The sequence below is a fragment of the Pseudovirgaria hyperparasitica genome (genome assembly GCF_010093815.1).
Source record: "Pseudovirgaria hyperparasitica strain CBS 121739 unplaced genomic scaffold EJ05scaffold_14, whole genome shotgun sequence".
Classification (NCBI taxonomy): Eukaryota; Fungi; Ascomycota; class Dothideomycetes; order Acrospermales; family Acrospermaceae; genus Pseudovirgaria; species Pseudovirgaria hyperparasitica.
The window spans coordinates 253,509-275,154 of NW_022985562.1; the positions used below are offsets into that span (position 1 = coordinate 253,509).

The following is a 21,646-nucleotide window of genomic DNA, read 5'->3' on the forward strand; positions in this document are numbered from 1 at the left end:
AGCCCAAGCCCGCCGCTTATGCGTCCTGGTTCAATCCAAGATCCTCCTCTGCAGGTACCATGCGGATGGTGTTGGTGTGGCCCATACCGCCCCTCCAGCCCTGGACAGCGACGACGATGTCTCCTTTGCTGAGAATGCCGAGCTTGATTGCGTTCTGGATGCCCCATTTCAGGCGGCGATCGACGTCCTCCTGCCACGGAACGTTCTTGAAGTCGGGCTTCTCTTCGTTGAAGTGGAAGGGATAGACACCGCGGTACAAGTGGGAGTACTAGACGACTAATTAGCAATGTACAATATCAAGATCTGAGCGTGAGAACTTACGCGGGATGCAGTGGCATTGCGAGTGACCATGATAATTGGGCAAACCGGGCGGTACTTGGCTAGGAGACGAGCAGTGTTGCCCCTGGAGATGTGTTAGTTTCGTTTGTTTGAGTCGCTACAGACCATGCCTGTACTTACGAGGTAGTAAGGGTGATGATAGCACCGGCATTTTGCTCCAGACTAGCACTGACAGCAGTCATGCAGCAAGTCTCAGTAGTAGGGCAAGGAACCGGTGCAAGCTTTCTCAGCTCATCAAATGCATTAACATAAGGAATGGCAACCTCAGCCAACAAGCAAGTATCGTGCATCAGAGTGACAGCTTCAACCGGGTAGTTGCCCTTGGCCGTCTCACCGGACAACATGACACAGTCGGCACCATCGAGGACGGCGTTACCAACATCGCTAACTTCAGCACGAGTAGGACGGGGGTTGTAGGTCATGGATTCAAGCATCTGGGTAGCGCAGATAGCAGGCTTTCCGGCGATGTTGCACTTGGTGATCATCATCTTTTGTGCGATAAAGACTTGGGAAGGCGGAATCTCGATACCAAGATCGCCACGGGCGACCATGACACCGTCCGTCACCTTCAGGATCTCGTCGAAGTTGTTCACACCCTGTTGGTTCTCAATCTTGGCAATGATTTGGATATCCTTGCCCTCCTGTCCGAGGACCTCGCGAATGGCAGTGATGTCGCTGGCGCGGCGGATGAAGGATGCGAAGACCATGTCGACCTTGTTCTTGACACCAAATCTTAAATCGCCCTTGTCTTTCTCTGAGAGAGCGGGAAGGTCGACATTGGTCATTGGCAGATTGACACCCTTCCTGGAGGAGATCTTGCCATTGTTCAAGCACTTGCACTTGAGGTTCTTCTCGTCAATAATCTCCTCCACAACAAAGGACAGAACACCGTCGTCGACGTATATCACCCGGCCCTTTTCAATCACCTTGGTAATATTCTTGTAGTCGACGTACCTAAAAGAAAGAGTCAATTTCGAGCATACCACCTTTGCCTAGATTGCTTTCTTACATGTTCTTGTTGTCACTGGCTGTGGCATACTTCTCGTCGGTGGTGATTATTATCTCATCACCGCCACTGATCGGAATGTCTGCATCCCCGACAGTATTTCCGGTTCGGATCTCGGGTCCTTTCTACAAGCAAATATGAGTCTTCTAGGTCTGCTCGCCGGGCTGGAGGTAACATACGGTATCCAAAGCAATAGCAAGAGGCCTGCCCGGCTGGGACTTCTCTGCGGCGCGCGCGTTGTCGATGACAGACTGGTGGTACTGTGCTGGCTGTTAGGGTCTGGCACCGCGTATGGAGAGGGACGGAGTTTCGTACCTCGTACGAACCATGGGAGAAGTTCATGCGAACGACATTGAGACCGGCTATGAGAGAGAGTCAGTCAGTCAGTCAGTGAGAGACTAGAGATCTATTGAGCTGTTGCGCACCTTTCCTGAGAGCATTGATCTTCTCCGCCGAATTCGTCTTGGGACCTACGGACAGGACAGTTAGCAAAGCTATTTTCCGAGTCCAATCGAGCCTCGAGTAAAGGCAGAAAGTGATAGTGCTCGTACCAATGGTGCCAATGATAGAAGTCCGACGGTAGTTCTTCTGCGGACGGTACTCAGTGTTCAGTTGTGACAGCCATTCGATTCTGGTACGGCCAGAGTTGAGGTGGTCCAGAGCGTTGGCCATGATGAAAGGTAAAAGGTACGGTGCGTCGTCGGGGTATATTTTTCAAAAGAAGTCAATAGCTAGAGAGAGAGAGAGACAAGAAAACAAGTCAGTCAATTGTAGGAACAGTTGGTCGGACACGGCCGTAGTGTGTCGGAGGGTTTTGTTGAGCAACACATACCTCAGCCGTTATAGTTAGTGGGGCAGTGCGAAGAGAGCTCGGAAAATGACGCGGTGAGAGGGGAGAGAGGATGAAACAGGTGGAATGCGACTCGGGGGAAGTGCAGCAGGTATTAATATAGTCTCGGTGCACAGAGCCAGATTTACGTCAGAGGTGTCTTCTTCTTGCAAACAAAGAATGCAGATGCAGCATGCCTTGCAGCAGTATTATTTATTTATTTATTTTATTTTGTGTTTTTTTCGTTGCTTTAGGGCTTGTTAGGGTTCCGTGGAGGGTTAGACGATCTTTTCAATTCTCTGGTTTTGCTGCCGCCGCCGCGCTTGAATGCCCCCCGCGCCAGTGATAAGGCTCCGTCCGTCCACAATTGGCGCCTCAGGCTGCTATATGATGACAAGTCACGCTAGACTGTTACAAGCCTAGCCTCGTCAAGGCGGTCAGGGCGTGTCACCTCGAGGCTCCGACACCCAATCCATCCCATCCATCACAACACTTCGTATCCTACTCCAGAGCTATCAAAACACCGCAAGCTCGCTCCTCACTCCTCCCGAGTCTTTGCATACTCGACCGTTTCCACTCAGACAGAACCCGTGCTCGCTGTCAAAATCACTTTAGACTCGGCTCCCTCTTGCTCTGCTCTCCCCCTTGCAACCCCGCCGCCATGGTGGTATGTTCCTAGGAGCCTCGTGTACACATGCCCGATCCAGAGCTAACAGCCTGAACAGCTCGGTCGCGTCGCGCACTACGCCTTTGATGCCGTACTTAGTATGCTCTTGTTCTTTTCGAGTCCATCTCAGCATCGTTGCTAACCACTACACCACCCACCAGTCTCCGCCTTCCTCGCCGGTGTAAAGCGATCCACAGGTCTTACGTATGCTTACCCTACCCTCCTGCCCTACCCTACCCTACCCTACTACCCCCCCTTCCGAGCCCGGTCTCCATGCCGCCGTCTTGTCTTGAAAGAAAGAGAAGAATCAACAAAAAAAAGCACAAAGCTAATCTCTCCCACTTCCATGGGACTCTAGCCCCAGCGTCCGATCCGAGCAAATCACATCCTCGCCCGACGTCAAGAAATGGATCGACAACTACCTCTGGGTCGGCGAGTGGGCGATGGACCAGAGCGTGATGGTCATGGGCGCCACATCATACTTTGAGCGGAGACGGGATCCGTGATGGGGGAGAACAGCTGGAGCTTTTTGGGACCTCGATATACGGCGAGACGAGATGGGCACTTGGTGTGGCTTGGGAACACTTATGGTGCTGGAGGTTCGTGGTAGCGTCACCGCTCTTGGGCTTAGGTTAGAGAAGCTGGACGAATTATGCAGGATTTCATGAGGGCGTTAAGGTTTATGATGTGTATATACTGGCTCGCTTGCCAATCCAACACCACTCGAACGCATATAGCAAGTTTGTGTCTAATTTGACTATACATCTGGTACGGGACTATCAAAGCTGTGCCATAATAGGAAAGAACGTAGCATGAGGCGAGTAGACTGTGTGGAAGGAACTATGTCTCACACAACACTTTGGCAAGTTCTCTAGCGGTCCATCTGACCTAAAGCAGTAGTCACATGCGTATCCGGTCGCTATATCCGACGAGCGACTAATAGCATCCAGACAGCCGTGTCATAAACCCTACGTGAAAGCCCACACCACCCAAACAACACAATGCAAAAAGTCCCAAAATCCCAAATATGTACATCTGAACCGAACCCCCCGAATCTCTATCCCCACCTCCCCCTTCAAGCCAAACCCTCTAAAAATCCCGGTAGTAGCTATCCAGAAAACTCGCCCTCTCCCACTGAATCCGCCTCTCCACCATATCCTCGTCCTCGACCACATCCAACGACACCGGCCGCCTCGACTTGTACGCCTCCTCGTAGCCGTTCACGCTGCGCTTCACGGCATTCGGTCTGCGGTCTGGATCTTGTGTTACTAGTTCGGGCGATGTCCTCGCTTGATCTCCGGGCGCGCCGTTGTTGGCGTTGGGGGAGGAGGGTGGGTTAGGAGCTACGGGGTTGGGAGTAGAGATGGGTGAGACGGTTGGATTGGAGATTGCTGGAACCACTGGCGTTGAACTGCCGCCAAGTGCCAGGATCCTCGCGGCTGCAGCTTCGGCTGCGAGCATGACGATGGCCTGGGTGTCGCCTGTCGGCAGGTCTGGATGGAAGGACGCGTCGACGACGAAGAGGTTGTCTGTACCGTAGACCCTGGTGTCCAGGTCGACGACGGCCGTGCCGTTTGCGCGGCCGTCGTCGGGGCCCATTTTGGCGGTGCCGACGAAGTGTGAGCCGGAGACGTATTCGGTGATGAGGTCTGCGCTGGTGACTGTGCTTGGATCGGAGGCGGTTTGGAGTGTGAGGGTGGAGGCGTCGGATCTGCTGTAGGCGAGGAGGTTGTCGAGGAAGAGGGAGACGGCTTCTTTGTCGTCCGCGGTGTTCAGCCATGGCGTGGCTGTGAATTCGGTCGCGCCGGCGCTGGTGATGCCGAGTGAGCCGACGGATGAGAGGCCGTGTGTGAGGGAGATTTTCATTTCGATGGTGTTGTTTGAGGGCATGCTGCATGTCCCCTGGATAAACTTCTGGCTTCCGGATGTTGTGTTTACGGAGGTCCAGAAGGCGAGACGTTGGCTGCTTTGGGAGAGGAGACCGGCGCCTTGGGCGAAGAGGTCTATGTCGTGGAGGCTGGGATTGGTAAAGGCAGTTGGCGCAAGAGCTGTCGTTGTATTCTTGGTGGAGAACTTGAGTGTGAAGACTGGGTGGTCCTTGAGCCCCTGTCCGACAGGGAGATTGATCCATTGCTCTGTCGGGGGTAGGGGGACACGACTACTCCCGGACGCAACAATCTGGATCTGATCAGACGGTCCGATACCGCTGTTGAAAAGAATCCGCGGTGTTGATAGCGCTCCTGCAGACAGGATCACTTTCCCGTTGGACTTGACGTTGATGATATGTCTGCCACTGCTGGTCTCCACTTCAACGCCAGTAACCGCCGAGCCACTTCTCACGGCGCGGACAACTTTCGTGTTGAGGCTCAAGTGGAAGTTGGGCAACTTCTGAGCAATCGGCAAGTACGTCACCACAGGACCACCACGCCTGCCATTCTGGATATTCCATGGCGGATATGAATACGTCTCGTATTTCGCATCCGGCTCCAACAAAGCATTACGTTCCGCAAATCCATTCCTCGACAGAAACGTCGACACTATATCAAACCCTCCCTGGTCATACCTTTCCCCGTCCATTGACGCCAGACTCGTTCCAGGACTACGCGTGTAGAGCCGGTCAGCGGCCCCTTTGACATCCTTCCACTTCCAGGAATCGGGCCAGTTATCGTCAAAGTCTCGCGCCTGGGGCTTGACAAACATCATAGCCTAGACACGCACCGCTTTAGCATCTCATCATACCACTGACCCAACCATACGGGTAAACTCACATCAACCATACTCCCACCACCAAGAATACACCCAGCTTGAGACGCAGTATCCTCGCAGTATGCACTCCTGTCGGACATGCTGCTCAGGTGATCAGCGTAGGCAGGTACATCGTACCGAGTGACGGTACTGTTCCAGGGCACCACGGCTCTGCCCCCGGAGACATATGTCGACGCATGCCCTCTTTCGATCAGTAGGACCTCCGCGCCACTTTCTGCAAGTCTTTCGGCGACGATGATTCCCGCTGGCCCAGCGCCCGCTACGATATAGTCATACGAGGAGTCGGAGACTGGAACAGTCGCGTGTGCCGTTGGTGAGGGTGTGGGGACTGTAGTAGTCGTTGGAGATGCCCCGATCGGACTGGAGACTGCATGTCCTAGACACGAAGATGCCGGCTGCGCAAGAGCTCGTGCCAAGAAGGAGAAGAAGAAGGATATAGAAAGCGACGCGAAGAAACTCATTGCAGGGGAAAGAAATAGAAGAAGAATATAAAATGATATATATCTTTAAGGAATGAAACTGCCAAAAGACCAGCTTTTCGAGCCCAAAAGAAATAAAAATATGTGTGTTGTTTGCCGTCAAGGCTACGTGCGAAGAGCGACAGACAGTCCCGACGAAAAGACCTCGTCGCAGGTACATGTACATGTACCACCCACCCACCAGGACGGGAAGTTAGGTAAAAAGTTGTAATTATGGTTCGGCATTAATTATGTAGCGAGCAAGGTTCGGTCTGGTCTGGACCTCAGGCAAACCGCCCACCCTTTTCTGCCCCCCCCCAAGCATGACCAAGGGGCCCCTTTGGGATCACAAATTGATGTATCACGCACACCCATAAGCTAAGCAGCTAATCTTTGTGTGACCGGATCCGAAACCTGACGTTTGATCATCGGCATGGTAAGTTGTTGAACGATTCATTTGGGGGGGGTGGACTTTTCTTATCAGGAACGATGCCGAAATACGAGATGGGCAAAGAGGAGGACCTGGCTGGCTGGCTGGCTAATTACGCAGTGGGATTTGGCACTGGCCCTGTTGGAAGAAGATTTAAGGAAGACTGTGGCGTTTCATGCACTTTGCGATCTTTGGGGCAGGCAGGCGGGAATGTGGAGTACGTTTCAAGCAGATTACGGTGAGGGGGTGATATTAGGTATGTAGGTACGTACCCATGTTGAATCTGAAACATGGACCAACGACACTAGCGTTGTCTTGGCAGCAGTTCGGGCATTCACTTTCCCACGTGACGAGATAGCAGAATTATAATTATTCTCCGCACACACACTACTGAATGCTGTGTTGATCGTCTCGTTTTACTTTATCCCATACTCGTGCCGACTCCAGGCCCGCTGCTGGGCCACGTACTGGGAAATTCTGGGCCCGGTATTTGCTGATTGTTCGGGTTGAAGTAGCAGCTCATCCAATCCATATCGCTAGGCATCATGAACTCGCCAAAGTCCATGCTGAACTGGGTTGGATCATTCGGCAGCGTCGTGTAGCTTGGATCACCGCTCACGCCCCCGTACGGAATGGCGCTCTGGAACAGATCGGCCGACACAGGAACTGGGATTTGGACTTTTGATTGTTTTTTTAGCATCAACACGGACGTATAAAAGGTGTGAGAACTTACATATTTGGTTGATAAATGCGACCAGCGGCCCAAGGTACTGTGCACATCGGTCGACCATGACATTACCCTTGTCGAGCACCGCCATGATCTCGAGTGCCTTCCCTAAGGACTCCTTGGCAAGCGTAATGGTCTCCTCGGTAACTGGTGGTGCATCCAAGTTCTCTGGGCGGACTACTACCAGGCTAGCAAAGAGTACAAGTGCAGCATTGAAGGCTGAGAGGGTAGTCAGTGTATTGGAAAGCAGTTGTTGACGGCACACATACTGTAATACAGGGAGAACCACCAGGCCCCGAGCGTTGGTCGTTTGCTCGCCGAATGGGCCGCTGCATGGATACTCTCAATAATCTCAGCAGCTGATCGAATGTTGACGTGCAGACTAGCTGCGCCATGCTGGTTTAAGATGGCAATCTCGGTAGCATCTCCCCCCGATATTGCACAGACATCAAGGAATTTGGCCAGAAGAGGTCGATGTATGAGAAGTCGCACGTTATGATATCGAAGGGTCAATAGGAATGACAAACGTTCATCTGAGGTGGCGACGTGATGCATTGGTGGCTTGTGCATGTCGAGTGCGATCGTTTGCGACGATCGTAAGCGGAGGTGACTTGGTAGCGCCTCTTCCCAGGTTGACATGTCATTGTCTATCCGGAGCATGGAAGCTACCGTTTGCTGAAGAGGTAACGGCATGTCAGAGCCAAGGTTCTTTTGGTATAACTCGTCAATGGCTTGCCACATGTACCGGTAAAGTTGTCTGTCAACATTAGCCATGAATTCCCTGGACTGCTACTTGACAAACATTGTCATATTCATGAAGATAGTGCTGTCCTTGACTGTCCTATTCGCTGACGGAGGTTCATATTCTGGCCATGGCTCTGGCAGATCAACCCGAATATAGTCATCCGGGATGGCCGCAGGACGCCCAAACGTCATGGACAGCGTCCTGTCTACCAGAACACAACCGAACCAAGCTCTACTGCGAAGAGCTCTCTGCATGCCGGTGTACTTGTGCGAGGCCTCTCTTGAATGGAGACCCAGTTGAAATGCAGCCTTGACAGCAAGGCCATGGATGGTCCATGCTTCGATGGACTTTTGACTCCCCTGGAGATACATGCTGGCTAGTAAACAGAATTGCACTGGACCTGTCAACAATAATATGCACAAACCAGGAGCTACTGACCAACTTCGACACTTGTGCCACGCATCATGGGTCTCTGGCACAGCATCATGCCCCTTTTGAAGAACTTTTCGGCTTCCTTGAACCGCTCCTCAGAATTACTGGAATTCCTGTCGAATGGCTGCTTCGTTGCTGTTGCCATGGTCATGACTACGTTCAGTAAACCAAGCCATGTTCTGGGAACCTCCCTTGGGTCTCTCTTTCGCATCTCATGATACGTCGCAAGAAACGTTGGCTTATGTAAGAAAGGGTACAGAAAGCCAGGGTCATCAAAGTACCTCTCAATATATCCCAGTGTCTCTTGGTTTGAGGGCAGGGTGAAAACATCTATGCGCTGAGTGTGAAAGACTTGTCTGATGGGTGAACCTGGCCGTTGTATCTCCAGGACTCCTCCATCGAGGTTGTCAGACTCAACAGAAGCTGGGGTGGGTAGCTGATTTGGCGCCTTCTTGACCTTACCGACTGCTTTGGCGATATGACGTAGGAAAGCAATGTTAGATGATGGACCGAAGAAGCCGGTCTCTTGCTCCATGGCTCTGAAGCCGTCACCAAGGGCGAAGACCTCATTGATTTGGTCGTCACCAACAGCTGTGTCGGGCTCCATCATGTGATCATTGTCTGGCTCAGCAGTACGCGGGACATCTGGCTTGACTGGTCTCCCTGTGATGTTGAGATTCAAGTCATTGATGCTAGTCCGGAAGCCATCCAGAGTGTCCTCGATGTGCTGCACGCGGTCCTCCAATGAGGAGAAGTATCTTCGTGATGAAGGATGATCAGCACTAATTCATCCATGTTCTGCGGGCTCGCGTGGATAGATGGAGATACGTTGGGATCGAGCAGCTCATGGATGCTACTGGAGGCGACTCACTCTTTGCCCACAATGACATTGGTAGACGATGCAGCCTGAACATAGGTACATTCGAAGCCCAGGTCTCTGCATAAACCACACTTTGGCCGTGCGCCGTCACACTGACAGACGATTGGTTAGAAGTTTCCAAGGTGCCTCCAATTCTGGATGGTGACAGTAGAAGCGTAAGGAGCACAACAGCAACACGGCGAACGTACACGTGATTTGCGAGCCCGACAGGCCGAACAAGCCAATGCGATTCTTCTCCTTTTATTAGGCTGCTCCTGGCCGTCATCACCATCGGCCTTTTTCGAAGCAGCTCTGGAACTGGTATCGGACATTGAATGCTTTGAGCGGACTGAGTAAGTAGTGGAGTAACAACAACAGTAAGGGGCGGCGAGGGGGGGGACGATCTCAGGGCGTAGGCGGGGAGAAAGCAAGGGCAGCAAATACTGGGGCGGGGAAAGAGTGGGAAGACAGTGGATAAAAGTATAAAAGTAGGCGGGAGGTGCTGGCTGGAAAGCTGGAATTGACTGCTAAAACTGCGCCGTAGCTAGGGGCGATTTGGCGGGCGGGGTTTCGGCGGGCGGGGTTTCGGCGGGCGGGCGGACACACTGGGCGACTGGGGGGAGACAGCCGGGGAGGGCAACGGGCGCCTGTCTGGATGTACAGTAAGTACGCTTGTATGGCTGTATAATTAGCTGTATGCATGTAATTATCATGTATGTATGGATCTTCCAACTTAGAATACGTCGAATATTACTATTACCTAACATTATACCACACTACTACAACTTCTCTCATTCCAGCCTATTTGCATCCTCCACCTCTGCCTCCGCCTCCGCCTCCGCCATCATTCTGACGCGTCCCACAACATCTTTCGTCTTGGCTCGACCGGTTCGGTTCACAGGTGGCACGTTTGTCTTTTCCGTCCCGTGTCTCGTGCTATATGATCGACTCAAGCAACTCCACCAACCTGGTCAGCTCCAGCATGGAACCAGGGCCAGGCACGCGAGTGTCTACCAATTTCAATTCACACTACTACTCAGCTAACGTTACCTAGCGCTAATACACATCTTGTACACGACTGATGCTTCAGTCTCGTCATCATGCCAACTGACCTCCATCAGACCTGTACGCCGACTGTGCTAAGCTCACCCGATTACCTCAGCTGGACACAAGAGTCTCGGTATCCATCCCCTCCCAGCGATAGAATCCCAACGATTCCAGCATGGGCTTATCATCAAATCGGTAAAAGTACACAGGCTCGTCCAACGCGAAATGCTGGTACTTGACCCACGCAGGAATACAGAAGCAATCACCAGCTTGCCAATCGAACCTCGTGCCACCTAGGACCGAGTAGCCCTTACCACTGACGATGTGATATACGCTCGATGCCGTTTCTTGTACTGCCTCACTCGAGCAGCCTGGACGCAGTCGTGCTGCAGATAAGCCGATCGTTTTGCTCACTTCAATGTCATATTAGCTCAACGAACGTTCCCTCGGGAATATGGCTCGTGCACCACGTTACATACCTTGACGTCCATCTGCCTTCAGATATGGTAGCGACGTCCAATCTCGCTCATCGTGATCCAACGCTTGTTGCATTTTCGACCATGGGAACACAATCGGAGATGTCTCCGAATCGACATCGTCTGCTGGGTAGCGAGGCTTGTCATAGTGTTCCACGAAGTGCACAGGGAAGAACTGAAACAGTGGCAGGTCCAGTGCATCAAGCCATATCATAGGGCCTGATCCGTCCTTGCCATGATCATGCCAGTTCTGTGTCGGGGTCAAAATGACATCTGATCAAGGTGAGTCTATTGATACCGCAGTGCTTTTGTGCAGTAGTATATCACCTACCTCGACGGTTCATACGGATGCGCTTGCCGTGCACTGCTGTGAATCCACCGTTCCCTTCAATGATGAATCGAGCCGCGAAGGCAGTATGTCGATGTGCTGGAGCAGTCTCATTTGGCATCACTAGCTGCAGACCTGCATATAGTGTATCGGTCGTATAAGGGCCCTCTGTCAACCAACCAAAGTGAGCATTTCAGACGCTAGGCTGCACATCATTCCACCTTACCTCGCGTAGGATTAATTAGCATCAAAACCCTCCTTTCAGCGTCTTTCTCTGTGACTAGCTCCCCCGCTTTTAGCAGCAGAGGACGAAGCTGTTCATATTTCCACTGAAACGGAACACATTTCGGATCCGGTCGGGCTGGGTTGAATCTCTTCATCTGAGGCCACAATGGAACACCACCGTGCTCCGAAGCTGCTTCAATCAACTTCTGGACCTCATCTTGCTTGTTGTTGTTGTTGTTCTCGGAGGTTGCAGATGGCATGTTGTGTATTGAGATAGGTTCGGAGTTTCGAAACAAGGACCGCAGTTCACAAACGTCAATGTGAAACACCAAACGCTCTGGAAACCCATATTGTCGCGATTATATGTTTAGTGCTTCGCGGCTGCCGGCTCGTGGGACCGGAGTTAAAGCCGACATCCCAACCACGCCGCATACAGCTTCCCCGCATTGTTCTTGTCTCTCGGGGACAGGGCGGGAACGCTGCCCCGCAAGTCCATGATACCGCTTTCTCACCACATAAGGTTCTGTCAGTCGTGAGGTGTGAGTTGTCAGGTATGAGGTATGAGGTATGAGGTATGAGTGAGGCTGTGGTTCCGGTTACCGGCGGGCATAAAAGGTATATTTCGATCCGTCCATGATCATGTTGATCTGATCTCCACACCAATGGCACTGCATGGGAGCCTTGCAGCGGGACAGTAGATTCAACGGGGCCCAGTATACATAGAGGCTCAATCACTCTCGAGCGGATTGTTTCGAAATCTTAGTAGTTTTGAAACAGCTCATAGTCAAGATGTCATCAGCAGAAACAAATAGTCATACCGATGCGAGCGAAGAGAGTACCGGAAGACTTCAAAACACAGAAGTGAGTGAAATGATGAAAGACGACAACGACGACATAGGACGACCGTGTACTCAATGGCCATAGAGTCTTGTTTATCCCACCAGAAGTCTACACTTCTTGAAGCGACTCGACGCTGCATCTTCTCGTGCAGATGGCTACAAGGCAGAGCCTTCGTCCTTGAAACTGAACATTATCGTCGTCGGCGGCGGCCTCGGAGGCCTATCGGCAGCTATTGCACTCGCCCGCAAGGGCCACACCGTGACCGTTCTCGAAGCCGCCCCTGAGCTCGGAGAGGAACGCTTCCCCCTAATCCAACATTTAAAAAAAGGTCATCTAACATCGTCATCAGGTCGGCGCAGGCATCCAGGTCCCGCCCAATTCAAGCCGCCTTCTCCTGGCCTGGGGCATCGCGCCCTTCCTCCAAGGCAAGGCCGTCGAGACCGAAGCCATCACGCTGCGAAGATGGCGCAATGGCGCAAAGATAGGATACACGAAACTGTTACCCGACTTTCGCGAATCGTATGATGCGCCGTACTGGGTCGTCCATCGCGCACATCTACTCGACGCGCTGCTCCAGTTAGCACTCAAGCACGGCGTGACCGTCCAGACAGACGCCAGAGTCCTCCAGTACGACCCTTCTAAACCCAGCCTGACCCTCCATACCGGCGTGGAAAAGACGGCAGATCTCATCGTCGCTGCAGACGGTTCGTTGTCCCCTCCCCCGTCCACACACACACCAGCATACTCACCGAACAACAGGCGTCAAATCACTCGCCCGCCCCGCCATCCTCACCACCCCAGACACACCCCCAAGATACACCCGCTTCGCAGCCTACCGCGCCACCGTGTCGACCCAAAAAATGCGCGCCGACCCACGCACAGCAGAACTCCTCGACCGTCCAGGCCAGAACCTCTGGCTCGGGCCCCAGCGCCACATCATGGCCTACAGCATCGCGGCCGGCGAAACGTTCAACCTCGTCATTTCGCACCCGGCGACCACGGATCCGGCGACCTGGCGGCAAGACGACAACGTCGCCGAGATGAAGCGCCAGTTTGAGGGCTGGGATCCACGGATCGTGGGCGTGCTGGACATGGTGGAGCAGACGACGCGTTGGCCGCTGATGGCGTACAGGGATGCGCTGCCACGGTGGGTGCATAGGGACGGGAAGATGTGTATGCTTGGTGACGCGGCGCATGCGATGCTGCCGTATATGAGCCAGGGGGCTGCGATGGCTGTGGAGGATGGGGCTGCGCTTGCGGAGGCGATAGGGTGTGTTGGGCGGAAAGAGGATATGGGGAGAGCGCTCGGGGTGTGGGAGAGTGTGAGGCTGAAGCGGACGAGTGGGATGCAGCAGGCGGCGTGGGTGCAGGGGAAACTGTGGCACTTTGAGGATGGAGCAGAGCAGCGGGCACGCGATGAAAGTATGCGTGCGGAGGTGGAAGGGGTGCACTTTGTTGAGAGTGCGAATCAATGGAGCGATCCGGTGACGCAGGCTTGGACATATGCGTATGATGCAGAGATGGAGGTGAGGGTTGCTTTTCGGGAGTGAGGCTTTGAGTCGTATTTTAGACTGCGTTTGTGGAATGTATTCATTCGTGGGGTATATGGGCTGTAATCTAAACCTTTTTCCTTCGCTTATTTGCTTTGGGTTTCTGCGCAGTATGTGTAACTGACGACTCCTCGTCGCTTTCAGGGGCCACCAGTGTCGCCGCATCTGTATCTTCAACGCCTGAGACTGAGTCCTCAGAATCGAGATCGACGACGGCATCCGAGGGGATGCTATCCGAATCATCATCGTTGTTATTATCATCTTCATTGACCTCGACATCATTGTCGTCAAAGCCCTCGAATTCCTCGTCGATTGCCGGGGATGACGCACCCGCAGCGTCAATGGTCGTTTCTTCATCTTCCCGTTTCCTCTTCTTACCCATTTCACCAAGCCTGCCTTCTCTTCCAGTTACGCCACTCTCGCCATCTTGCTCGGATGGAGGTGGCGGAGTAAACCATGGAATCTTGCCTCTCAGGAAATCATTCAGGACCATTTTAGCAACGCCGTCCAGATCGACCTCGCCGCCTTTGAGGAGTCTTCCGCCTTTGCGACCTAGTTTCTCCAGAAACTCTATCGCATTGGAATAATCCTTGACCTCATAGGTGCGTTGCAGATGTCGTTGCTGACAGCGACTCAAAACTGCCTCAATGTACTGCTCTGGGTTCTCCACATTCTCTACTCTAACTACTCCGCGTAGTAATAGCTGCTCATCTGTGTCTGTCATACTCGGTGGCACAATACCAGGACAGTCGATCAAGTAGATCCGCTTCATCAAGGTAATGTACTGCCAGACCTTGGTCTCTCCGGCGATTGGGGCAACGGTGCAGACTTTCTTCTTACGAAGCGTGTTGATGATGCTTGATTTTCCAGTGTTAGGATAGCCGACAAAGCCCACAGAGATTTGCTTGCGATCAGAGTGAAGAGAGGAAAATTGACGCAGAAGTTGGATCAGTGAGCCTTTGCCGAATGAATTGTTTACAGATGCATGGAATGCAAGCGTGGGATACTCTTTTGACAGTCTTCGTACCCAAGAGGCCTTGTTTGCATTAGCAACGAGTCCTCGAACATCGAAAAAAACAAGCGATAGAAGAGCGTGTGTGAAACGTAACTAAGAATTTCGGCACGGGGAGATCTGCGTGAAGCAGAGCCGAACTTCAACTCGACGGAACACCTTGAACCCTTTGCGGCCTCCTCCAAAACGAACGAGGCCAATTGAAAAGCCAAGACGGCCCTCAACTACGGGAACATAATTGATATCCCACCATTGTAACAGATTCTTTCTATGAAACACAATTAAGTGTAGAAAGAGCCTTGACTTAAATGATGGGAATGCATGCGCATTCTGATGAGAAGTATGCATAAGGGAAGGAGTATGACTTACAGCGATACTTGATGGTACAAGATCCACCTTGTTGAGCACAAAGAGTAGATGCTTGTGCGGTGCTTCTTCTTTCAAAAATTTCTCAACATGTCGACAGCGAGTACCCTCAGGATCTCGTGCATCGAGCACATGTATGATGACATCGGAGGAATCAATCACCTTGTATAACTCATTCCATATCCTTTTGCTTTGACCTTTAGAAAAGATGGCTTCTCGTGCAGTCGTAGCATTCGCGAGGTCATCTGGTTCCCCATCTTCGTTGCCATCCTCCCCGGATCGGCCACTAAGGAGTTTCTGTTGCTCTAAGCGCTCGACGTAGGTGTCGTGCGATTTAGCCGTGTCTCCTACCAGATCCTCGATGTTACTAACACCAAGTTTGACGCGCTTTCTTTGTGCCTTGGGCCCGAATGTGTCTTTGAATGGTGCGGTCTCGATTGCAATCTTCGCCTGATGTTGCTTGAGGCCATTCTTTGTGTTCTTATTGTCGTGAATCAAACTCATGGGTAATTTGTTCTGCTTAAGAAGATACGAATACGGGTCGGATGACTGTTCTGCAACAGCGCCTCGAAAGGCTTCAAGAGCATCTTGGGAAATCACCCGCGTGTTGCCAAACCACTTGCGATTTGGTTCTACTCGGGCTACGGGAGCATCGCGGGACTGGTAAGACGCAGCCTTTGTGATTGTTCCCTCTGCATTGCGCTGCGCTTTGCCATCCTTGAACATGTTCAGGGTCTTGACCTTTTTGGCAGATCTGTAATAAGTCAGTGTTGTATCGGCATTTCGTTGATCTGTTGGCCTCACACCTGTAGAAATTCTCGCCTTTCGTCTTGACGTTCGCCATGCCATCACTGGTCTTACCTTGCCGCTCTTTACGAGAGGCTTCCTTCTTACGAGTACCCATCTTGACAATTACTGCGACCGCTTTCTTGATTATAGAGTGTGCCGCGGAGATGGCCCGCGATATAATCGAGGTGAAGTTATGTGTGGGCGGGACGACCGATGAAATATTTTGGCGCTAAGATACCTAGGTATGGGTCATGCTTATGTCATCCATCTCCGTTCAGTTCGCCGCAACTTTCTCTCGCGAGCAGACCTTTGTCGGAGACAGCTTTGCATCTCTAAACATGCCGCAATTGGGCGGGCACGCTGCTGCCGTCTCAAAGGCGTTATGCCGGACTCATCTATTCTCACCATGCTCCATTCGAGCATTCTCAATGTCTAGCACTCGCTCACAGCTACCTCCTGAGTCGCCAAATTATGTCGACTATCCGATGCCAGAATTGCCAGTCCTTACGACCAAAAAACCGATCAAAGGTGTCCTTCCGTATCCCCGTGATATCTTTAGACATGCGAACAAGACGAAAGGCAAGATCGAAAAAAATACGCCTGATTTCATAGCTCGCGCAACGAAAGAGCCAACCAAGGAAAGGAAACCTGCAACGCCTGAAGCCAAGCTGCGTCTTCAACATAAAGCCGAAATGGCTGAAACGAGAAGGAAGAATCTACGAGAGGGTTTACGAGAGATGGAAAGACGAAGGATCGATATCCAAAATATACAACACATGAAGAGCCAGGCTAAAGCAGCGGTCATCAAGGCAATTGACGAGCGTCCGACACCAGACGACGAGCTCTTTACAGCTACAAGCATGCATCCAAGCATCGCAGCTTACATGAGAGGTGATCTCTCGCCAAGACCACCGACGAAAGAGGAGATCATCCGAAGGACGATGAGATACGAGCGTGGCGCAAAAAAGAGATCAAAGGGCCGAAAGAAAGATCTTACTACTCTTTTCAATCAAGCAAGAACGTTCATCACCAATATAGATGATCTGACTGCTACCATCGATAAGCTCTTCAACGTAAACAAGGACACAAATTACGACCCTACAAATAACGTATGGATGGCAAACAACAGACAGGCACCGATATCCATGGACCAACTCTTGGCCAATGCAGTGAGCAAGGAAGGCAAGGGAGGGCGTACAGTACCTCGCAGTACGACTAAGCTCGCGGAAGCTCTCGCGCAAGGCAAAATCATATGAGAGCAACTCAAATTACACCCTCCATATTTGAATCATGCATTTATATATGTCCGACTTTATCTGCTTCAATGAAGAGTCTAGTCTACGTAGACATCTGTCAATTGTATATATAAGATACCTGCGTGTTAAAGCATTCATAAGGAGCCATGATCATCCAGGCAACGTGCAGCCTTCGAATATCGGTAGTTATGAAGCATATCTTCATTAAGTTCTTCATGGGAAGTATGTAATTCGGCATCATCCAAACCTGCGGTGTCGTTCTCACATCCGGCTGGTCCCTCGTCTGTTCGGGGTCATCATTGGTTTTCACGCTAGAGAATATTAGCGTCGGACGCGTCTCCTGGTCGCGTCTCCCCGTCATTGCTTGCCAGACGACTCTACACATGTTGAAGCCTGAATCAGCAAAGCAAAGATGGAAGATATCCCAATTGAAACGCAGGAGATTGAGCTCGAGACTCCTGTTGAAGATGTGTTCATGGCTCCGTCTATCCACCGGCCAGAGATCCTTTCCGGCGCCTCATACTCCCACTTCTCACCTATCCCCAAGACTATCGAAGATGACATGACCACAGAGTGCGTTCTTGGAATCGACGAGGCTGGGAGAGGGCCAGTACTCGGTCAGTATAGAGTCGCGGAATTGTCATTTTGCTGATGAGAGAAGGTCCTATGGTCTACGGGCTCTTCTACCTCCCACTGTCAATCCATCGATCGCTCCTGGCCGATACCCACCATTTCGACGACTCCAAAGTCCTTACACCGGCTGTACGATCGTCCTTGATGGAGAAGCTATGCACTTTAGATTCAGATCTGTACCAGTCCTGTGGATGGGCGACGAGAGTCATGTCTGCAAGAGATATCTCTTCAGGAATGATGAAGGCAAACGGGACATACAATCTCAATGCACAGGCCATGGATGCGACCATCGATCTCATCAAGCGTACCATGGCGACAGGTGTCAACATCAAAGAGATCTACATCGATACGATCGGGAGACCAGAAATCTACCAGAAGAAGCTAGAGAAGATCTTCCCCACCGCAAAGATCACGGTTGCGAAGAAGGCAGACTCATTGTTTCCCTGCGTCTCTGCAGCCTCGGTCTGTGCAAAAGTAACCAGAGATGCAGCCTTGGATGTTTGCTATGAGTCCTACTCTACCACTTCGGATGGGAAAGACAAGTCTGCTGATGGTTGGGGCTCCGGATACCCTTCCGATGCGCGATGCACGACGTGGCTGAAACAGAATATGGATCCTGTTTTCGGGTGGGGAACAGAATGTCGTTTCAGCTGGGGCACTGCAAAAGATTTACTGGAGGGCAAAGGAGGGTCGGCTCAAGTCGACTGGCCTGCAGACGACGATGACGATGGAATGAAGATGACCGATTTTTTCATAGGTTCCACGGAGAAATCTCAGGAGGGCGACGAGTTTATGAACTGGTATGGTCATAGAGTCACTGAGAAGATATTCTAAGAGTGTTCTTTAAAAGATGCTGGGATCAAAGCCTTAGCGAAGGATGGTTCTACTAAAGACCCTATGGCCACGAAGAACTCGTGTGCAGCCCTTCAGACGGTGCACCGGGAATCCCTTCACGGCTGGTCATCCGTCAACTCATCCAAGACGACGACATAAAGGTCATGTACTTGTGCAAGAAATTCAGTGGGAGACCAATGCATCACGCAGAATGGTTGTCGTATGGTCTGTTAATGATCTCAGACACACTCCTCCGATCGGGTTCGTAATATACACACGAAACTACTCGGACCGATCAAGTGGATGGAGGCATGGCCAGCGCAACAGAGGTGGGAGAGTCGAGTAATAATCGAATTATGATTCAATTAGGATATATAGGCCTCGACGAGGGAGGTAGGTTACAAAAGGGCGTCAGAGCACAAGGGGCGAGGTATTCTAGTGCTTACTTTAGTCTGTCCTCGAATACAGACATTCTATTCAATCCTCTTTTTGCCCTCCTCAAGGTACCCAAGTCGGGCATCACTCTTCCCTCGCTCATGCTTGTTGACATTGACCATACCACCAATGACTGGGGCGCTCTTCACATGTGCCAAAGCCTCTTGGTAGCTGTCTGTTGCCCATGGGGGTGTGTTGAGCTTTGGCCAATTCACCTGTAGCCTGTCAGTCTGGAGAGAAACAGATGCGTCGTCTAGTACTTACATAGAGCGTCCCATGTGACCAAATGAAGTAAAGGCACGCTACGGTCGAAACAAAGCATAATATCATAACCAGCCGAAGGGGCCAAACCATTGCGGTTGCGTCTCGTCGAGTGAAAGACCCTACGAAGACGAAGAATAGACTGGCAGCCAGAACATAAGGTATCGACTGAATGAAGAGGGGGCGTTGGTCGGCGAACTGGAAGCGCCCGCTAACGGATGTTGCGTCAGGAAGATATGCACCTAGAAACAAATCGTAGGCATCCTGTCTTGGTCCATCTAGAAAGTTGTTCTTGACGTAACGGGTGATCGAATTGTTAAGGTCCTGAAATTTGCCTGCATTGGTGCGATTTCCAGTACGGGTAAAGTCGGTCTTTAGAGCTCCTGTGCCAGAATATGCTCGTGAGACAACATCAGCATTGTCAGCCCATACATTTCGGAAAATGTACTCGAACTTGATGTCTCGCTCAACACTGCCTTGATCGTCCATCAGTCCGAGGCCTACGAACATCCGGTTAAGGTAGAAACGGCCAAGCATACTCTGGACAACATTAGTGCGGTCCAAGCAGTCCATGCAGTTTGTCCGAACGACGGTCCTTTGCTGGTTTCGGACGTCCATACGACCTGTATCACCAGGCATATCGATACCATGGAAGTAATCGTCGCCAGTGAACCCTAATCTACCTAACTCTTTCAAAAGTTCCAAAGTTCGATGCCATTTGAGACCCTTTGTCTCGTTGTGGAAATCGAAATAGATGTAAGTGAGCTTAGCGAATTCTGAGTCTGGGGGCGCCCGGAGAGTGTCAAACTTCTCATTTGATCTCTTGCTTGATTCGACCTTTTCTCGGGAACCAGGATTGAGGAGGTCGAACATCTGTTCGTATGCTTCCTTGACCCTGCGCTCTCTGCCCTTCTGGTTCACGAGATTTACAAGAAAATTGTGACCGTATAGGTCAATCTGCTGTTCAAAGTGGCGACTTGCTGCGTCTCTTGCAGAATCAATGCCCCGTACCTCTAGCTTTGGTGTGTATTTGAGGGTGTTGACCTCAGCCCAGAAGACCGGGACACTGCCTCTGGTTTGTACGAACGAAAGCACCTGAGTCTCCTTACCACTTTTGCCGCCGCCTACAGCTCCGCTAGCACCAAAGCCGCCTAGTCCAGTGGAATTATGGTTATTTAGAATGATTATCTGCTCGGTCTCGTTGAAATTCGAGACGTTCCCCTGATCGTCGACGCCGCGAGAGAAGTAGCGAGTGCCGGCTCTGTGTCTTGACCTCCTCGTAATTAGGACAAATGTTACTGGGGTATCATTCTGGCTACCGCGATTGCTTGTCTTGATCGATGTCTGCTTGATCTCCATCATGCCAAACATGACAGGTAGGATATAGGGATCGAGAGCGGGCTGTGCGCCAAAGGACTGCCTTCCATAGCCAGACCCGGTTCCGGTACGGAAGTCTATGAGATCGGATTGCACGAATCTGTTCCAGAAGAATCTGTCGTCGGCACGCTTCCATAGTGGGGCAGATAGATCGGCATGCGCTTGTCGTTGGAAGCTATTGGTAAGGTCGAAGGAGTACGAGAAGTACATTGGGCCCTTCAACTGTGCTTTCACGAGCGACATGTATATATCCTCATCCGGGTCATGCAGTGGACGTTCGCGGAGTGGTAGGAGCTCAGTGGAGATGACCTTGTATATCATATGTCCTTTTATGCGCCCCATAGGCTGTGCCTTGGTAATTACGATGATATAGGTGTCTGTACATCTTCTGGTCAGTATGCGCCCCTAAGCTGTCTAATGCTTCACGGACCTAAACGTAGCTTGATGATTCCGAGTATGCCAGCGATGCTAGACACTCTTTTTGATCCCAGAAGCTTGCCATCTTTCAGTCTAAAGTCTCCTGACGGTCTCTCTACTACCAAGGTTGGCGCAGACGGTGTTGAGGGTGACGAAAATGCGTAATAAGAGGGCGACGAGTGTACGTTGATATCCCTGAAGGGCAGTGTGGCAGCCATTGCGCGAAGTGAGACTTGATTAATTACGGAAAGAGCTTCAGTAATAGAACTCGGTCGCTGAAGAGGTTCTATAACGGTGAGAAGAGACGATGGTGAGCCGTAAGATGCATAGAGAAGATGCGATGCCGTGATTGTGATCTCTAACAAACTTGTGGCCGCGGTCCAAAAGTAATTACACGCCCGCGCGCGGCCTGGTGACGCCAGCCACCAGTGAGCATCTGTCACTTGTCGAAAACCAGTCATTCTTGGCGCATGTGTCCGCGTCCACGTCTGATAGTGGGCGCATACCATTATATTCGCATAATTAAAAGCAGGTTTAGTATA

General features: G+C 51.5%; 10 protein-coding genes across 10 annotated transcripts; 4 read left to right on the top strand and 6 right to left on the bottom strand.

Annotated features, from left to right (window-relative positions):
- Nucleotides 1–16: 16 nt before the first annotated feature.
- EJ05DRAFT_442357 (pyruvate kinase) lies at nucleotides 17–2,017 on the bottom strand (the record flags this gene model as incomplete). The annotated part of the gene is made up of 8 exons (XM_033742032.1): nucleotides 17–268; nucleotides 322–403; nucleotides 460–1,293; nucleotides 1,349–1,470; nucleotides 1,525–1,605; nucleotides 1,661–1,707; nucleotides 1,771–1,815; nucleotides 1,897–2,017. The coding sequence occupies 8 exons, from the start codon at nucleotides 2,015–2,017 to the stop codon at nucleotides 17–19; spliced, it is 1,584 nt and encodes a 527-aa protein (XP_033597479.1).
- A 649-nt stretch (nucleotides 2,018–2,666) lies between these two features.
- Nucleotides 2,667–3,355, top strand: EJ05DRAFT_513349 (DUF1748-domain-containing protein). Its single transcript, XM_033748425.1, has 4 exons — nucleotides 2,667–2,841; nucleotides 2,900–2,939; nucleotides 3,003–3,045; nucleotides 3,200–3,355. The coding sequence occupies exons 1-4, from the start codon at nucleotides 2,836–2,838 to the stop codon at nucleotides 3,345–3,347; spliced, it is 237 nt and encodes a 78-aa protein (XP_033597480.1). The 5' UTR covers nucleotides 2,667–2,835; the 3' UTR covers nucleotides 3,348–3,355.
- Nucleotides 3,356–3,930: 575 nt separating this feature from the next.
- On the bottom strand, nucleotides 3,931–6,068 carry EJ05DRAFT_442822 (FAD/NAD(P)-binding domain-containing protein; the record flags this gene model as incomplete). Its single annotated transcript, XM_033742054.1, has 2 exons — nucleotides 3,931–5,547; nucleotides 5,610–6,068. The coding sequence occupies 2 exons, from the start codon at nucleotides 6,066–6,068 to the stop codon at nucleotides 3,931–3,933; spliced, it is 2,076 nt and encodes a 691-aa protein (XP_033597481.1).
- Nucleotides 6,069–6,916: 848 nt separating this feature from the next.
- EJ05DRAFT_503342 (uncharacterized protein) lies at nucleotides 6,917–9,590 on the bottom strand (the record flags this gene model as incomplete). Its single annotated transcript, XM_033747403.1, has 7 exons — nucleotides 6,917–7,173; nucleotides 7,229–7,441; nucleotides 7,492–7,979; nucleotides 8,025–8,361; nucleotides 8,406–9,157; nucleotides 9,271–9,371; nucleotides 9,468–9,590. 7 exons carry the CDS (start codon nucleotides 9,588–9,590, stop codon nucleotides 6,917–6,919), a joined length of 2,271 nt encoding a protein of 756 aa, XP_033597482.1.
- A 387-nt stretch (nucleotides 9,591–9,977) lies between these two features.
- EJ05DRAFT_478845 (RmlC-like cupin) lies at nucleotides 9,978–11,655 on the bottom strand. The gene is made up of 4 exons (XM_033744541.1): nucleotides 11,336–11,655; nucleotides 11,113–11,277; nucleotides 10,785–11,054; nucleotides 9,978–10,718 (listed from the first exon to the last, which is right to left on the bottom strand). Exons 1-4 carry the CDS (start codon nucleotides 11,592–11,594, stop codon nucleotides 10,417–10,419), a joined length of 996 nt encoding a protein of 331 aa, XP_033597483.1. The 5' UTR covers nucleotides 11,595–11,655; the 3' UTR covers nucleotides 9,978–10,416.
- A 416-nt stretch (nucleotides 11,656–12,071) lies between these two features.
- Nucleotides 12,072–14,084, top strand: EJ05DRAFT_478846 (FAD/NAD(P)-binding domain-containing protein). Its single transcript, XM_033744542.1, has 4 exons — nucleotides 12,072–12,195; nucleotides 12,259–12,468; nucleotides 12,524–12,878; nucleotides 12,934–14,084. The coding sequence occupies exons 1-4, from the start codon at nucleotides 12,124–12,126 to the stop codon at nucleotides 13,722–13,724; spliced, it is 1,428 nt and encodes a 475-aa protein (XP_033597484.1). The 5' UTR covers nucleotides 12,072–12,123; the 3' UTR covers nucleotides 13,725–14,084.
- EJ05DRAFT_468056 (NGP1NT-domain-containing protein) lies at nucleotides 13,792–16,095 on the bottom strand (the record flags this gene model as incomplete). The annotated part of the gene is made up of 3 exons (XM_033742864.1): nucleotides 15,909–16,095; nucleotides 15,106–15,856; nucleotides 13,792–14,832 (listed from the first exon to the last, which is right to left on the bottom strand). Exons 1-3 carry the CDS (start codon nucleotides 16,004–16,006, stop codon nucleotides 13,792–13,794), a joined length of 1,890 nt encoding a protein of 629 aa, XP_033597485.1. The 5' UTR covers nucleotides 16,007–16,095.
- Nucleotides 16,096–16,229: 134 nt separating this feature from the next.
- On the top strand, nucleotides 16,230–17,341 carry EJ05DRAFT_478848 (uncharacterized protein; the record flags this gene model as incomplete). The annotated part of the gene is made up of 1 exon (XM_033744543.1): nucleotides 16,230–17,341. One exon carries the CDS (start codon nucleotides 16,230–16,232, stop codon nucleotides 17,145–17,147), a length of 918 nt encoding a protein of 305 aa, XP_033597486.1. The 3' UTR covers nucleotides 17,148–17,341.
- A 175-nt stretch (nucleotides 17,342–17,516) lies between these two features.
- Nucleotides 17,517–18,614, top strand: EJ05DRAFT_468059 (ribonuclease HI large subunit; the record flags this gene model as incomplete). Its single annotated transcript, XM_033742865.1, has 2 exons — nucleotides 17,517–17,764; nucleotides 17,806–18,614. Exons 1-2 carry the CDS (start codon nucleotides 17,560–17,562, stop codon nucleotides 18,612–18,614), a joined length of 1,014 nt encoding a protein of 337 aa, XP_033597487.1. The 5' UTR covers nucleotides 17,517–17,559.
- Nucleotides 18,615–19,087: 473 nt separating this feature from the next.
- EJ05DRAFT_503348 (phosphatidylinositol-bisphosphatase) lies at nucleotides 19,088–21,322 on the bottom strand (the record flags this gene model as incomplete). The annotated part of the gene is made up of 3 exons (XM_033747404.1): nucleotides 19,088–19,264; nucleotides 19,314–21,064; nucleotides 21,118–21,322. 3 exons carry the CDS (start codon nucleotides 21,320–21,322, stop codon nucleotides 19,088–19,090), a joined length of 2,133 nt encoding a protein of 710 aa, XP_033597488.1.
- Nucleotides 21,323–21,646: the final 324 nt, after the last annotated feature.

Bases quoted from the DNA above. Each gene is read 5' to 3' on its own strand.
- EJ05DRAFT_478846 (XM_033744542.1), top strand. From the start codon at position 12,124: ATGTCATCAGCAGAAACAAATAGTCATACCGATGCGAGCGAAGAGAGT. The intron at 12,196-12,258 runs GTGAGTGAAATG...CAATGGCCATAG, and splicing joins GAAGACTTCAAAACACAGAA to AGTCTTGTTTATCCCACCAG. The intron at 12,879-12,933 runs GTTCGTTGTCCC...ACCGAACAACAG, and splicing joins TCTCATCGTCGCTGCAGACG to GCGTCAAATCACTCGCCCGC.
- EJ05DRAFT_478845 (XM_033744541.1), bottom strand. From the start codon at position 11,594: ATGCCATCTGCAACCTCCGAGAACAACAACAACAACAAGCAAGATGAG. The intron at 11,278-11,335 runs GTAAGGTGGAAT...GTTGGTTGACAG, and splicing joins GCTAATTAATCCTACGCGAG to AGGGCCCTTATACGACCGAT. The intron at 10,719-10,784 runs GTATGTAACGTG...ATGACATTGAAG, and splicing joins GAAGGCAGATGGACGTCAAG to TGAGCAAAACGATCGGCTTA.
- EJ05DRAFT_513349 (XM_033748425.1), top strand. The intron at 2,940-3,002 runs GTATGCTCTTGT...ACCACCCACCAG, and splicing joins CGCCTTTGATGCCGTACTTA to TCTCCGCCTTCCTCGCCGGT. The intron at 3,046-3,199 runs GTATGCTTACCC...ATGGGACTCTAG, and splicing joins AAGCGATCCACAGGTCTTAC to CCCCAGCGTCCGATCCGAGC.